This window comes from Schistocerca nitens, chromosome 1, assembly GCF_023898315.1.
Source record: "Schistocerca nitens isolate TAMUIC-IGC-003100 chromosome 1, iqSchNite1.1, whole genome shotgun sequence".
Taxonomy (NCBI): Eukaryota; Metazoa; Arthropoda; class Insecta; order Orthoptera; family Acrididae; genus Schistocerca; species Schistocerca nitens.
The window spans coordinates 630989093-631005804 of record NC_064614.1 but is presented as its reverse complement, the minus strand read 5'-3'; the positions used below and the strand labels follow the sequence as shown (position 1 = coordinate 631005804).

At 43.9% G+C, this 16712-nt stretch overlaps 1 protein-coding gene across 4 annotated transcripts in view; it reads left to right on the top strand.

Moving 5' to 3' along the window:
- Nucleotides 1–16712, top strand: part of LOC126257721 (uncharacterized) — a 152936-nt gene that overhangs the window by 117697 nt on the left and 18527 nt on the right. For 3 of the 4 annotated variants that reach the window (XR_007546469.1, XM_049955584.1, XM_049955586.1), the window contains exons 10-13: nucleotides 2098–2356; nucleotides 7063–7194; nucleotides 10205–10498; nucleotides 10778–10908. Coding sequence is in view for 3 of the 4 variants with exons in the window: in XM_049955584.1 (XP_049811541.1) it covers nucleotides 2098–2356; nucleotides 7063–7194; nucleotides 10205–10498; nucleotides 10778–10908 (816 nt within the window). In the remaining variant the exon portion in view is untranslated. Of the gene's footprint in view, nucleotides 1–2097; nucleotides 2357–7062; nucleotides 7195–10204; nucleotides 10499–10777; nucleotides 10913–16712 lie in introns of those variants that run through there. The other variant, XM_049955587.1, reaches the window with a different exon arrangement.

Sequence of the window (16712 nt, the reverse complement as noted above, 5' to 3'; positions counted from 1 at the left end):
CTTGAAGACGCTGACCGCCAGGTGTTTCTTCAAGTGCAGGAACAGATGGTAGTCACTCGCCGCAAGATCGGGGCTGTACGAAGGATGATCTAGAGTTTCCCATCGAAAAGATGTGATGAGATCTTTGGTCTGATTCGCCACATGCGGACGGGCATTGTCTTGCAGCAAAACGATGCCCTTGCTCAACTTGCCACGTCTTTTGTTCTGAATTGAACGGCGCAGATTGTGCAATGTCTTACAGTAAGCTGCTGTACTGATTGTGTCATTACGAGGCAGAAATTCCACAAGCAATGCTCCTTTTCTGTCCCAAAAAGCTGTGCACATGATATTCCGGGCAGAAATTGTTTGCTTAAACTTCACTTTACTGGGTGAATCTGAATGCCGCCATTCCATGGACTTTTGCTTTGATTCTGGTGTGACGTAGGCCACCCATGTTTCAACGCCCGTAACAATTTGGCTTCAAGACGATGACGAAGTCAGAACAGTGGTGATGAAGTGGTTAACAAGTCAGGCGGCAGACTTCTACGAGAAAGATGTTCGGAAACTGGTAAAACGTTATGACAAGTGCCTCAATATTGACGGAAATTATGTAGAAGATTAAATTAAGGTACAGGCTTACATGTAAAAATAAAATTATTGAGATATCTTAGCAAGTCTTTTTTTTAATTTCAGAACGGTAGTTACTTAAAAAAACTAGCCTCGTACTTAAATTTTGTAATGGGATGTGTTATATCTCTTAAAAAAATGTGTAACTGATATATTTTAGAGGAAACATTCTCCTAGTAAATTTGTTTGTCCTTTGATTTATCGTGATCTGTTACTGATTTTTAGTGAAGATAGTTTTTACGTTTAGCTTTCAAAAAAATACAAAAGAGATATAATAAGCAAAATAATAAATTTCGTAGGTTGCCAATTACGTATTATATCTGGTTTTATCGAGCGCCAGGCTCCCTACAAATTACTGTAAATGCAATAGCGTAGTATTACTCAGCTCCAGTTCACTGATCTGAAATTATTACTATCACAGAAAATAGACAAGTTTTAATAAAATTATTTCACTGGATTCCTTCAATTAATCTCACTGAATATTTTTACATAATTTCTTCCGCTCCGGCTATCAGACATTGTGCTGTGAAAAAATGTTTTTTAAATGTACCGCGGAATGGCGGCTAATTGTTAACAGTCAGAGATCACTGTTACGCGCTCCGCAGCAGCTGGGAACATGCTAAATAATTTTCATTAAATATTGTTTTCATAAGATAAATGTGGCGTAGGTTCTTGAAATAACACACGTAGATCACTTTATACAAATATATTCTTACTAGGACACATTTTACACCATTAAATATTTGCAATTACGTTACGACAGAAACAAATGCTAGCCCAGCACAATAGCTTGCGTACCTTATTCCAGCTAACACCAGAACGAACAGAACAAAACAGACTAGACAGAAGAACGAGCATTGCATTGTGTTTTATACTCTTACAAAGATAATAATACATCTTTTAATTACTTACACATTACAATCTCATACAAAAAAAATAATGTCTTTTCTGCATCTATCGATCTATATTGTATATTTTTACAGTTAGTGTTATTACCTTTCGCAGATAAATCGGTGTTTGCAGTTCACTTTGAGTCACATACGGTCTTTTTTATTTATGTTTCACCTCGATAATGGTGAATATTGTAAAGGGGACACTACAGATGCTCTTTCACTGGAGGCCATGGCTTTCGAGTTACAGGAACAACGCATTGGAAGGTCAGTTTTGATTTTCTTGAATAATTCGAGAACTATGGCCTTTAGTGAAAACAAAATTTAACCACATTAAATTTCCTGTTAAACGCGTTGTTCAATTTTTTCTGTAGGACTAATAGTTTGTACGTAGCGGGCGAGAGAATATAAAAATCTCGCGCGTGCTTTTTAAAGGCATTGCGAGTTGCATAAAACCCATTGGTAGGGGCAGCTCAATCGCCCTGTGTATTTATCAATGGGCACCGGCAATAAAACAAGAGCGTTACATGTGTGTAAGACTCCTGTGTAAGGATAGGAGTTGCAGGCTGTGTCAGCTGCAGTGAGGTGCGCGGTGTGGCAGGGAGTGCGAGCTGGGCCGGCCGGCGTACCAGGCGCTGCAGCTGCGGCAGCTGTTCGACAGCGACGCGGCGACGGGCCGCGGCGGCCAGTGGGAGGGCGTGCGCCAGCAGGTGTCGCGGCTGCGCGTCGACCTGGCCGAGCTGCGCGTGCTCACGCCCGGCCTGCAGGCGCAGCTCGAGGACACGCTGCAGGCCGCCAGCGCCAACCTCACGCTGCACCGGCTCGCGCTGCAGGGGCCCGTCACCGCCAGGGACCTGCAGGTACTCCCAACGTCGCTGGGGCGTTGTTATGCAATGGTTCTGGTAACTTGGTATATAACACTAGGCCTCGTTAGAGTTGTGTACTACTTCGCACACGATGGTAAGGAGGGGTGGGCTACACAGTGGTGTAGCAGCTGTCATCACAGAGAAACTGGACAAGAGCAGAAATAATTAGCGAACACGTAAGTACAGTAAACACAAGTTTTACTGTATTTGAAGCTATCTCTCCAAGCGTTGCGGAGAAACTTTATGAAAGGACAAAGGGTTCAAATGGCTCTGAGCACTATGGGACCTAACTTCTGAGGTCATCAGTCCCCTAGACTTTGAACTACTTAAACCTAATTAACCTAAGGAAATCACACACATCCATGCCCGAGGCAGGATTCGAACCTGCGACCGTAGCGGTCGCGCGATTCCAGACTGTAGTGCCTAGAACCGCTCGGCCACTCCGGCCGGCATGAAAGGACAAACAGCAAAAAGTCCAACTGTTACAAAAAGCAAACTAAAGAGCGTCGTGTTCTGTAAGGCTCCAGCTACTAATGCACAAGCAAACTGTCGATGGCTGACTAAAACTGAAGACTGTCGAAAAATGCGACTCAGACTGGCTGTGTAGCGTGAAATGGTAATTAAATCAAGACCGTACGCTGCCGACAGTCGTTAATATACATCAGCGGGGACAGTTGAAAATGTATACCCCGACTGGGACTCGAATCCTGAATCTGCTGCTTACATGACAGACGCTCTATCCACCTCGGCCACCGACGGCACAGAGGATAAATGGTTCAAATGGCTCTGAACACTATGGGACTTAACATCAGTCCCCTAGAACTTAGAACTACTTAAACCTAACTGACCTAAGGACATCACACACATCCATGCCCGAGGCAGGATTCGAACCTGCGACCGTAGCAGTCACGCGGTTCCAGACTGAAGCGCCTAGAACCGCACGGCACAGAGGATAGTGCGACTGCAGGGACTTTCCCTTGCATGCTCCCCGTGAGACCCACATTCTCAACTTAATGTCCACACACTACATTGGTAGTGCCCCTGCCCATTACACTCATTACTCGCGGCAGACAACCTTACCGAGTCCCGTAAGAGTTCGGGCAATACGTGTGCATCCGCACATGAGAAGAAGGTCAAAGGCCAGTTGCGGTTGCACATCAATGGATCCACCGGGTCCTCTTGTGGCTGCTATTGGCGTCTGTCGGAAACGTGCGTTTCAGTTGTCAACTGTGGCACGTCGGTGAGGGTGGTACTGAACTATGATACCATAGTTCGGTATTTGAATCCGATATCTCCTGCATCCTAAATCAAGAAGCATACCACTACACCAACTAGCCCGCTGCTAGCAACTAACCAACAAATTACAGCGCGCACAATTTATCGGGAGCTTCCTCAGACACACTATATTTGAAATAAGGTTTCTGTACGTAAAGACCACAAGGACACAATTCTGTGAGCATTACTGATGGAAGAGATGGGCACATCACCACATCAATGTGGAAAACAAATAGTATTTATCACTGTTTCATTTTCAATTGTGATTAACTGTATTTATTGTACTCCACCAATTGCGATCAATTTGAAAGCCCTGTGACTTCGTCCACAGACACTTAATGCTGGAGTCTGCGTATTACACAGCTGCAGGTATATGAGACAGGAAATATCTGTCAACGAATACGGCTGATCCTCAACTCAGTCTCTTTGGTCACACAAATAATAAAAAACACAATAAATAGGATTTATTTCCTGCTGCTGAGAAGCTCAGACGTCAAAATGTGCTTCGACGCGTCATCGGTAGGCTTTCGGGACTATGGGTATCTCCGTCTAGCGCTGTCAAGTTTTCATTTCCGTAAGTCAAAGGGCATTCAAGTCAAAGTAAATTCGTGAAAATAATGATAATTCAAAAAATCCGAAGCGAATACGACGGACTGAAGCCCATATGTGGAGCCTATCACATCACACAAATCTAACACACTATTAGACATCGTTTTGCCAGTAACCGCTAATACACTACTGGCCATTAAAATTGCTACATCACGAAGATGACGTGCTACAGACGCGATATTTAACCGACAGGAAGAAGATGCTGTGATACGCAAATGATTAGCTTTTCTGAGCATTCACGCAAGGTCGATGCCGGTGGCGACATCTACAACATGCTGACATGAGGGAAGTTTCCAACCGATTTGTCATACACAAACAGTAGTTGACCGGCGTTGCCTGGTGAAGCGTTGTTGTGATGCCTCGTGTAAGGAGGAGAAATGCGTACCATCACGTTTCCGACTTTGATAAAGGTCGGATTGTAGCCTATCGCGATTGCGGTTTATCGTATCGCGACATTGCTGCTCGCGTTGGTCGAGATCCAATGACTGTTAGCAGAATAGGGAATCGGTGGGTTCAGGAGGGTAATACGGAACGCCGTGCAGGATCCCAACGGCCTCGTATCACTAGCAGTCGAGATGACAGGCATCTTATCATGTAACGGATCGTGCAGCCATGTCTCGATCCATGAGTCAACAGATGGGGACGTTTGCAAGACAACAACCATCTGCACGAACAGTTCGACGACGTTTGCACCAGCCTGAGCTCGGAGACCATGGCTGCGGTTACCCTTGACGCTGCATCACAGACAGGAGCGCCTGCGATGGTGTACTCAACGTCGAAACTGCGTGCACGAATGGTAAAACGTCATTTTTTCGGATGAATCCAGGTTCTGTTTACAGCATCATGATGGTCGCATCCGTGTTTGGGGACATCGCGGTGAACGCACATTGGAAGCGTGTATTCGTCATCGCCATACTGGCGTATTACCCGGCGTGATGGTATGGGGTGCCATTGGTTACACGTCTCGGTCACCTCTTGTTCGCATTCACGGCACTTTGAACAGTGGACGTTACATTTCAGATGTGTTACGACCCGTGGCTCTACCCTTCATTCGATCCCTGCGAAACCCTACATTTCAGCAGGATAATGCACGACCGCATGTTGCAGGTCCTGTACGGGGCTTACTGGATACAGAAAATGTTCGACTGCTACCCTAACCAGCACATTCTCCAGATCTCTCACCAATTGAAAACGTCTGGTCAATGGTGGCCGAGCAACTGGCTTATCACAATACGCCAGTCACTACTCTTGATGAACTGTGGTATCGTGTTGAAGCTGCACGGGCAGCTGTACCTGTACACGCCATCCAAGCTCTGTTTGACTCAATGCCCAGGCGTATCAAGGCCGTTATTATGGCCAGAGGTGGTTGTTCTGGGTACTGATTTCTCAGGATCTATGCACCCAAATTGCGTGAAAATGTAATCACATGTCAGTTCTAGTATAATATATTTGTCCAATGAATACCCATTTATCATCTGCTTTTCTTCTTGGTGTAGCAATTTTAATGGCCAGTAGTGTTATACATTTTCACATCTGCAATCGCTCGGGTTAAATAAATAACAATTAGAGTTAATTAACATAACACAATCATTAGGATCAATATATCCATGCCTTTGTCCAATGAAAGACGGTATTATACCACCACACTCCCATCTGGTGGGCTTATGAAACACTTAGAATGCTTACGCTAATTCTCAGTCAGTTCTCAGCTGTTGTGTGTGAGCACTCGTAGTCGGCGCATTAGTATCACGTTTGTGCATGGTATTTCTTTCATGTTTGACATTCCGATTTCTGGTGAATTTCACGACACTGTCATATGTGTACGTGATGTAACACCACTTACAGTGCTGAGGAGAAAATGATGTAATGTTATAAAGTATAAGGTATGTTGTTGTTCCACATATTGCGGAAAGTGGAAATATTTGTTTGCGACGTTGTATCTTTGCTAGTTCACTATTTATCCTGTCAGACGCGGTTCTATTCTATTGCAGATCCGAAGGAGACAATGTAGTCTTGCCGAAACCGCGTATCTAAATGTAATAAATGCTTTACTGTCTTAGCGTTTGAAAGTTTCTTCAGTGTTCACACTATTGAAGATCGCACCTCACGCTGACACAATGTTAGGAATATATGTCTAGTAATAAGTTTAGTCACTATTATGTGCAACCGTTTGGTCCTCCCAGTATTAAAGTGTGATGGTAGGCCTATATCTTGGTGAGGCCTATATCTTGCGTTCGGAATACCGAAACACATACAGTTTCATTAGCACATACCAGTTAAGTAGATAATTTTGATAACTGAAGGCATCAGTTGAAGAAAATGCTGACCCTCAATTTGGTAACGTGTAATCTGTTCAAACTGTTTGTTGGTTGTTGCCTTTATATTTAACCAGCAAATAACACGAAGTAATTAAAATGACATTCTTGTGCGGTAACACTTTCTTCCGCTGACGCATTTAATTTACAGTTGATACTTGAATTCTATACCACGGTCTTATGATAGGAAGTCATCGGCGATTGCAGAAAAGTGTTAATATCAAAGAACACATCTGAACTTTAGACGAGCGTGATACGTAGTGCGGTACCCAAAAAGCGTAATGTGTAAAAAAACAACCATATTGTTTGTAGCACTAACAGATTAAAGCAGATTAAAAGGCATTGCTTATAGTCTGTTAATATCCGTCTTATTACACCTTTCATAAGGTCATGACATGCAGTTAACCAGGCGTTAGTCACACCTGATAGCTGCTATCCAGCAAGTAGCTCTTTCACTGAGTACAGGTAGGCAGCAGTGTTGATGATCTGTGCCGTGCGCAGGCGCTGGCGGACCAGCTGCTGAGCGTGTCCTCGCAGGTGGCAGACCTGTCGTCGGCTTCTCGCCTGGAGACGCTGGCGGCGCGGGCCAAGCGGCTGCTGTCGTCCCACATCTCGCCGCTGGAGCAGAGGAAGGTAGGCCGCCGCCGCCTCATCACCTTACACAGCAGGCTTCACTGGCGTATGCTTGTGCGGCAGTCTTCGATTCGGACGCAGCTAATTTCTATATTTCTATGATAAAGGTGGAAGAAATTTTGCCCTCAATATACAGCCGGTAGAGGGAGAAGAGATTATGGCGTCAAGTTCTTGACGACCAAACCTTGGGCCAGTTTTCTGAATGAAACGTTTCTACATAGTTTGTCATGGAGTGAGGACATCTGATGCTGTTGATTGTTATCTGACCGTAGGATGAAGACATTAAGCACGACGACCCCGTTGATGCTTTCCAAAGAGTGGGCTTTGTACTGGAATTAGGTTTCATTTTGTCCTTATTCTCCAGCCCTTCATCCAGTACATCACAGAAGCTCTTATACAGTTGCCTGCAGGCAGCAGATAAACACTTGACACGTTATGACAAGCCCTCCCCCCCCCCCCCTTTCGCTAAGACTTTCCGTGGAAAGCAATGCCGACTACTCGCATCTTTCCGTCCCTGCAGCACTTATTAGTTGAGCATGGGACTGACTGACTTTGAATGGATTAAGCAGTAAACACGTTGAGTGTGACTAGCCAGTACTGTGAGTTAAATCGTTGCAGCCAGGTCTATGAGTCTTCATGCGACATCAGAATTGAAGGTACATGTGTCAAGTGTGAAGTTTTGGTATCTTAGTGTGGCGAATTGTCGTAGAATATGATGCGGAGCTGATATTATTTATTGTCCAAATAAGAGGAGAGGTATGGGCGAAATCCTGTGCCAGCATATATGCTCTGCTCCTATCCTACAGCTCCATAGAATATTCCGAGCTTAACGTAGCCCTCAATGGAAGATCAAAATTTAAACCAAAATATCGGCTTACTACTCATCTCCTGGTCTTCCAGTCCAAATAATTTCCTCCACTATCAGCAATCAAATCTGCTACCTCAAAGTCTGGTGGGGTGTCATCGCATTGGTTCGTGCGTTTTGTGTGTGTGTGTGTGTGTGTGTGTGTGTGTGTGTGTGTGTGTGTATGTGTGTGTGTGTGTGTGTGTCCGGATGTGTGCACGGGCGCACGCGTGTTATTATCGCCTGCACTGCAAAATGAGCTGAACTTGTAAAGTGCTTGATGAAAGGTCAAATAAGAAATGCGATTTTTTTTTCGTATTGATTTCCTATCTCTTACAGTTGGCGCACTCAGTCAATCTTTTAATGTAAGTGCGTTTGCTACAGCCTAGGGCTTAGTTAATTGATAATGGTGATCCAGTATATCAATATCATTGTAATTGACTGAGTGATTAGTGAGCAGCACAGTATATTTCAAAAAGCTGATTGCTGCGGGGCGCTGATAAAGTAGAAGAGAGTGGTTAAATACAACTGTAGCCAGGATTGTGAAGCGAAATTTTCAAGTAAATAGCGACCCTGAAATGTCCAATACGGGATACTAATAACGCTATCAGTATTATGCCAAGTAATGGTACCGTAATGAAGAGGAAAGAGGGGTTAAAATGAGTCTAATTTCCAAGGTTCATGGAGCTCTGCAGTCGGAAAAATGGGTACTTTTTTGAACATATCACTTAAATCAATATTTCACCACCAGAACATCAATCGGAACACTAGTTATATGCAGCATGTTGCATCCACCCATAAAAATGAAAGTTTCTAGCTCCCAAACTGAAATTGACACAAATTTGATTTTATGAATTTGTGCACAGTTATCATTTCGCTGGAATAAACATACATTTACAATTTGAAAAAAGTAACTATGCTTTGGACGTGTTACTTGTTTATTTTTGTGGATTGTGCATACCTTCCCATTGTGTGAACCCTTGACACAGGCAGCGTGAGGTACACGCTTGAGTCTCAAGACGTGTGCTAGCTGTGCGCTTAATCTATGTCAAGCGTCAGCTTCGCTTCGCAATTTCTCGGGATGTAATTGACGTATTGCGATACAACCAACGCCATTATTTTTGTGATTTTTCATGCTATTGACTGCATACGAAATAATAGGGGGTGTCAATCTAAAAATACACAAGTTTGTGTTGAAAATAGTATTTGTTTACGTTTAAAAATTTCGCGTAGTATTTGGTTTCCTAAGCCCTTGCCGTACGTTCATGCTGATGAAAACCGTTTTTTGATGTCTATTGTTGTTCCAGAGATATTTGAGGTGGCAGAGTTAGATGAGGGGTCGTAGAAATCCTTGGGTAAAGCAAGAGATATTGAATTTTATCGATGAAAGGAGAAAATAATAAAATGCAAGGCGAAAGGGAATACAAACGTCTAAAAAATGAGATTGACAGGAAGTGCAAGATGGCTAAGCAGGAATGGCTAGAGGACAGATGTAAGGATGTAGAAGCATATATCACTAGGGGTAAGATAGACACTCTATACGATTCTGCAGCAGTTTTCTTCAAACTATAACAGCTATACTATTAACGACAGCTTCAGCCCAATTCTCGTATCGTAATATGTGTTTGATATGTTTCTTAAATTATAATTTTTTGAAATATCTTTCATTGTATCTCTTTGGCATACGTAGAGGGTCTTCTGAAACTTTTATTTAATTATACCTCTATTATTAAAAGAATTACGAAATTTAGATGTTTTATTTTTGGAAATGTGTGTGATTTTCTGTCATTTCCATTTAGATTATGAACTAATTTTAACCTAAAACTGGTTGAGTCACAGTCTGCTCCTCGACTACTGTTTTGATCATTTTGCGTATTTGGTGATTTATCTGGGTCAGTACATGGTCAATTTGATTTACTGTAATTCCGCCTGGGGAGTCCCACATATTTTAAGAGGAAACAGCTACATCCAGCTCACAATGTTTTTATATGTAGCCACTATGAAATCGCGTCTCCTATGGGCTTGGAGACCGCCTGTTGTAACTTTTGATGAATGTTCTGTTAGACGAAGCTCATACGTTGTTTGAAAATGGACATGGATGATGAGATTTTGCCTAACAAGGCGCCTGTAGATGCGAGATGTATCGACGTTGGGTGTGATCGCCAGGAGGACCTGGTTTACCGGCTGACGGCACTGGAGGTGGCGCTGTCGCCGCTGCAGAGGCAGACGAACCAGTCGCTGTCGCACCTGAAGACGATCCAGTACTTCGTGAGCAAGCAGGGCGAGAGCATCGCGAATGCGGCGGTGCGCCACTACGCTGACCGCCTGGTGTCGTACCTGCAGCAGGCGCGCACCCACGTGCTGGCGCAGGTGGGCAGGCACGTGGCGCCCTGCAGGCCGCTCTTCGACGTCTTCCACGCGGCGCGCCAGCTGCTCTGCCGGCACGCCCTCGACCCGCTCGTGAGTAAACTGCTGGCCACTGCTCTCTAACACATACTCAGACCTATTGAGAGGGAAAAGTATTGTGGTACTTCACGCTGTACGCTATTAATATCTGTCACAACAGAAAAAATAGCACTTGGATATTATTACTGGTTGCACATAAGTTTGGAACATGAAGGTAGAGCCAGTGTAGGGCCGTCTGTTGCCGTTTAACAACATATTGGCGACTTGCACACGTACCCTTTCACGACTCCCCACCTTCCCTCGCCGCCACGTGACTGGTGTTTGTGCCTGCAGAACGGCCTGTGGTTCTCCTCGGCGTGGTGCCTGGTGCTGCTGGTGGCGGCCGTCCCGCTGAGCCTGCGCCTAGCAGACGCCTACCGCCGGCGAGACTCCTCGGCGTCGCTGCTCAGCTCCCGCAACTCCGAGTGAGTTCTGAGGCGCCGCCGCCGCTCGCTGTAGGACGCTCCTAGCTGTCTGCCAGAAGCTTAGCCAACCTGCAGCAGTAGCGCTCCGCAGCCAAACACTCTGCTATTCTACAGGGGCGCCCAAAATTTGTCAGTCAGTTGGCTTCTCACTTACTATATTTACATGGCGCTCTAATGTGTGTTTTTCGTAAACCAGCTTCACAGTACCACTTTTGGTTCGTCATAAAAACACTCCAAATCGAATCTGGTTACGCATTTCTGTTGCCGCATTTCCTCTTCCACGACCATTAATCGTTCAATTATAAACCCTCGACCGTTTTTGAAACTCGCTTGCGTTGTCAGTTCCTTACTTGTTTTAAAAAAAATGGCGCCTAACCTGGACAGAGTGAGTATTAGGGCAGCGAAGTAGAATAACAAATATAATACTGAGCCCAATGTTTTTCCATCTCTTATATTTAATAGAAGCAACGGCCTTGCCGCAGTGGATACACCGGTTCCCGTGAGATCACCGAAGTTAAGCGCTGTCAGGGGTGGCCGGCACTTGGATGGGTGACCATCCAGCCGCCATGCGTTGTTGCCATTTTCCGGGGTGCACTCAGCCTCGTGATGCAGTTACCGAATAGTAGCGGCTCCGGTCAAAGAAAACCATCATAACGACCGGGAGAGCGGTGTGCTGATCACACGCCCCTCCTATCCGCATCCTCAACTGAGGATGACACGGCGGTCGGATGACCCCGATGGGCCACTTGTGGCCTGAAGACGGAGTGCTATATTTAATAGAAGACCAACAACCATGCTGCTCACGATCGGAAACCGAATAGTTGATTTGGCGACTTCCATTAATTATTTGACGCTCATTTTTTAAAATTTTGAGCAACTTCTAACCATTTGGTGAGATTTGGTGGGAGCCCCTCCACGGGAAATTCGCCCCGTAGTTGGGTAAAAATACCAAAAAATGAATTTAACACATTTGTTTTAAAAATTGATTAAAACACTTTATTAGAAACATATTTGAGTAGAAAGTGTAAGAAACCGTGTTTTAACACGTGGTTAGAAACACTTTATTTTAATCACGCCAATACTGAGCAGTATTCGGACGAACAGACGGACAGAGAGGGCCGGACAAAAAGGCTCCACGAAACTAGTACTAACCGCTTTGATGGATCCGTAAAAAAATCGACATTTTATTGCTATATTATATACATTAAATATCACTGAATGTTTAGTTATTTTGCAGATGAAAAAGAACATTGTGTCTTTCTTGGAACCGTATGTTTACAAAGCTTTCCATGTTTACAGAACTTCCCAGTCTCTTGATTTATACGTTCAGTAACATAATACTTACCGGTGAAAAAATGGTTCAAATGGCTCTGAGCACTATGGGACTTAACTTCTGAGGTCATCAGTTCAGGTCATCAGTTCCCTAGAAATTAGAGCTACTTAAACCTAACTAACCTAAGGACACCACACACATCCATGCCCGAGGCAGGATTCGAAACTGCGACCGTAGCGGTCTCGCGGTTCCAGACTGTAGCGCCTAGAACCACTCGTCCACTCCGGCCCGCCCTACCGTTGAACTTCAGCTTAGCTTTCTTCCACAAACGATTAATATCTTTCTCGCACGTGTGTTTCTGACATGTCGGCATACCGCTTAACATAAGCATTGTGGACGTTTCGATACAAATTCGTCTTAAACGCAGTAACATCGGCATCATAAGAGTTGCAGAATATCACGAGTGACTCACTGACTGATAGGCAGTGCTTTGTTGGTAGGATACTGGGGAAGTGCTATCAGTCTACAAAGGAAATTACTTACAAATTACTCGTGCGACAGGTTTTAGAATTTTGCTCAAGTGTGTGGGACCCGTACCAGATACGAGGAACGGGGTATACTGAATGTATGCAGAGAGGGGCTGCACGAATGGTCACTGGTTTGTTTAATCCGTGGGAAAGTGTCGCAGAGATACTGAAGTAACTAAACTGGAAGACTCTTGAAGACTCTATCTTGAGAACGCCTATTAAAAAATTTTCAAGACCCGGCTTTAAATAATGACTCTAGGAATTTACCACAACCCCTTACTTATCATTCACACAGGGGTCGTGAAGATAAGATTAGAATAAATACTGAACGGACAGAGGCTTTCAAACAATCATTCTTCTCGCTCTCCATAGTGAATGGAAGGAGTGAGATCTTGCTCTGAATAAATATTTACTGGATGGCATAAGATGTTAACAATAGGAAAAGGTGCACTTGCTCAGGATCAAACCTACAATAAGTAAATGTATTCCAGTATCTAAAAAGGAAAGCTAGAGGGGATAAACGGAATGAAGAACACGTCACATCTGCATCAATAGCAGATTGACGTGGATGGAAGTAGTTTTATTTTATAAATTGGCTATTAGGATTATTCTATTTATATTTTTAGCATATGACGTAGCAAATCACTTACGATGATACACATAAGATACAAACAACTAGCGTTAAGAAACAAGATATAAAAATTCAGACAGAAAACGAAAAAAAAAAGGAATTACAAGTTTCACAAACTAAATCTCGGGTTCCACTGAAGATCACTGGCTGAACTATCCTAATAAAGGCGTGCAGCTAGAGGAACTTTTGAAATTATGTGGAGAAATAACTAAGAACAAGCTGGTCGCTGTGGCCGAGTGGTTCTAGGCGCTTCAGTCTGGAACCGCGCGACCGCTACGGTCGCAGGTTCGAATCCTGCCTCGGGCATGGATGTGTGTGATGTCCTTAGGTCAGTTAGGTTTAAGTAGTTCTAAGTTCTAGGAGACTGATGACCTCAGATGTTAAGTCCCATAGTGCTGAAAGCCATTTTGAACTAGGAACAGTTAATGTGCAACTGGAAGAGTGGAATGCTGAACACGGGTATCAGTGCGAGGAGAGACCACGTCATCAGTTGTCCAAGATCATTCGATAGATTCGTCAGTATTTGTCGTCATTCTGGGTCACTAGTAGGATCGATGTAATCCAGTGTCTGACAAAAAAGTGAATCACTCAGAAGGAAAGGAGGAAACAAAACAGAACTTCACGGATTGAGGGGTATTCGATTTTGCAGCGATTACAAAATCGAGTCAAACTTACAACAAACATTAGCACTTTGGGCTTACTTATAAGTATGACGTTGAACGTCCTCTTGCCTAGATGCATGCACGTATTCTGTCGGGAAGGGTGTCGTAAACCCGTTGTATCTTCTCCTGAGGCAAAACGATCCACAAGCGTTGTAACTAGCTCTTGATATTAAGGATACTGGCACTGGGGTGAAATTAACGTCAGAGATGGCCCAAAATACGCTCTATCGGAGATATATCTGGAGATGGTCACGGAAGTAACCTCAACATCACGCAGACATTTCATAGAGGTACGTGGGCGTGTGGACGAGCGTAGTCATGTTGAAAAATAGCATCGCGGTACTTTCGGAGGTAGTCCGTGAAGCATCATCGTCTAGAGTTCCACCCAGTCACTGCCAAGCGTGACACGAAGTCATGCCCTAAGGCTTCCACACGTTCACGCCAGCAGTAACACTGCTGTGACTCCCCAAAACACTGGAAGAATGGGGCCTCCCCTCAGGTCGCGACCACACTCGCTCACGATGGTCATCAGGAGCAGTGCAGAACCGCGATTCGCCGCTGAATACAATGCGACGCCGTTCATCAGCAGTCCATGCTTACCGCTCACGGCACAACTCCAAGCGAAGCCGTTTGTGTTTTGGTGTTACCGGTGGCCTATGCATGGAACGGTAACTGCCTACGTTGGCTGTTGCTGACCTCCGATCAAGACATTGTATGTTCCAGAGAGTCGATTACTTGTTGTCGGATAGCAAGAGCAGATGTGAAGGAGCTAGTGTGCTTGATACACAATACGGCTCGAGACGCAAGTCGCCAAGTGGCGTCAACTCGAAAGACTTGCACCAGACGAACGGTCTACCCGAAGGGAGGCCCTAGCCACACGGCATTTATTTATTTCAATACGGTGACCTTTTCTGGTTGTGAACAGACGTGGCAGACTTGACGACAAGTATGCCTCCCCTCACGTTTCCATGCAGTCCAATACAGGGCCGCTGTCACATTCGAATACCCCAGAAATCTGGATATTGTGCGATTCGACCATCACGCCACATGGAGACCCACAATGAGACCCCTTTCAAATTCTGTCAGGTGCCGATAACTGTATATTACACGTGTGCACGACATCTCTTCAGAGTACTCACTCATCTTACGCTGTTCATGCCCCTCATACATCCTACCATGCCTGGTAGCTACATCAAACACGATCAAAACTATGCACTCTCGTAATCGTTCTAGTTGTAGAGAGAATTGTAACTTTGAATCAATTACATACACTCCGATGATATACGTGTAGAAAATTACATTGACATCATACCATGTCTTCTGGCTACTTAATACTTCTTGTCAGGCACTGTAGAAGGGGTGAAATAGAAAGCAAACCGATTCGTTCCTACCTGAGTTTTTGTAGTGCACGTGAGAATGTCACGTAGAGTTTCAACAAACTACAGTGGCAGACAGTAAAACAGAGGAGGTTTCATGTGCAACTGCGAGGTTTACTATAAATTACGACACTGTGCGTTCAAAGAAGAGTCACACACATATAATTTCCTCTTATATATGTTTAAGAAAATCAGAGAAATTCTAGCTCATACGGAGACTTACCAGCGGTCTTTGTTCTCGTGCACTACTTGCCAACGGAACAGGAAATACTAGTGCTACATGAAGTAACTTCCGCCAGACACGGAATGCGGACTTTCGGAGCAAAGATGTAGATGTAAAAGTTATCCATGGTGGGTAAAAAGAAGTGATTAGCATAAAATAAACTGCATTCATAAATTGAACTGACCTATATCCATTAGAATACCTCGTCCACCTGATTACAAATTAACCTCCTGACTCCTTCCTACTACAAAAAAATTAAGTAATAAGCAAGGCTCTGAGTGTAATGTCACCGATCTTATGCAGTCTTGTAATCTACGGCTCATCAGAAAATAGCCCATTATTACAGACTCAGAAATGCCTACGAATTTATTAAAACATTAATAAAAATTTATGATTAAATGTGTGCAGAAAAGAGAGCGAGCGGATAGAGAGTAGGGAACAATGGATGAACTACTTAAAGAAAAGGAAGAAGCACCTCATTTTGCCTTAATATCTCGTCAACCCTCAGCACCAATTTGTCCGTGAATCATAACACTATTTGTTTTTGTTTTCATTATTAGATTTCTACTTCGATCAACGGGAAAAATCCTGATCGTCCGAAAATGCGGACACTTCTTGCACACAAGAGACAATGCTTATAACTACGAATTATTGAAGGCTTTATATACTTTTTCAGTTTTTTTTATATTTTACGTAAGAAATAAATCATATGGATTTGAAAATTGCAGCCTGCAATCTTGTTGGCGCAATAACATTCTATGCACAGTTTTCAAAGGCCAAATTACTTTCTATCCTAAACTGTATTTAATTCCTTGTACAAGGAAATAAGTGTGAAGTTAACTGAAAAACTGTGGAGGATTTTCTATTTGTGTATCACACGGGAAAATGGGCACAGAATGACGGGGAATGTGAGCCCCAATGTCCTGATTTATGATTATACACTTTGTAAATCCCTCATTTGTTTTCGGCGACTCGTTACATACGGACGGCTACTTCAGACGCTTGTTGATAGTAGATGCTACTCTATATCATGACGTAACCGCTTTCGAGCAGAGTGCTGTTATGGTTGGATGCCGATACCTTCAAGGAACTGTCCTCCATTTTAACGTGAC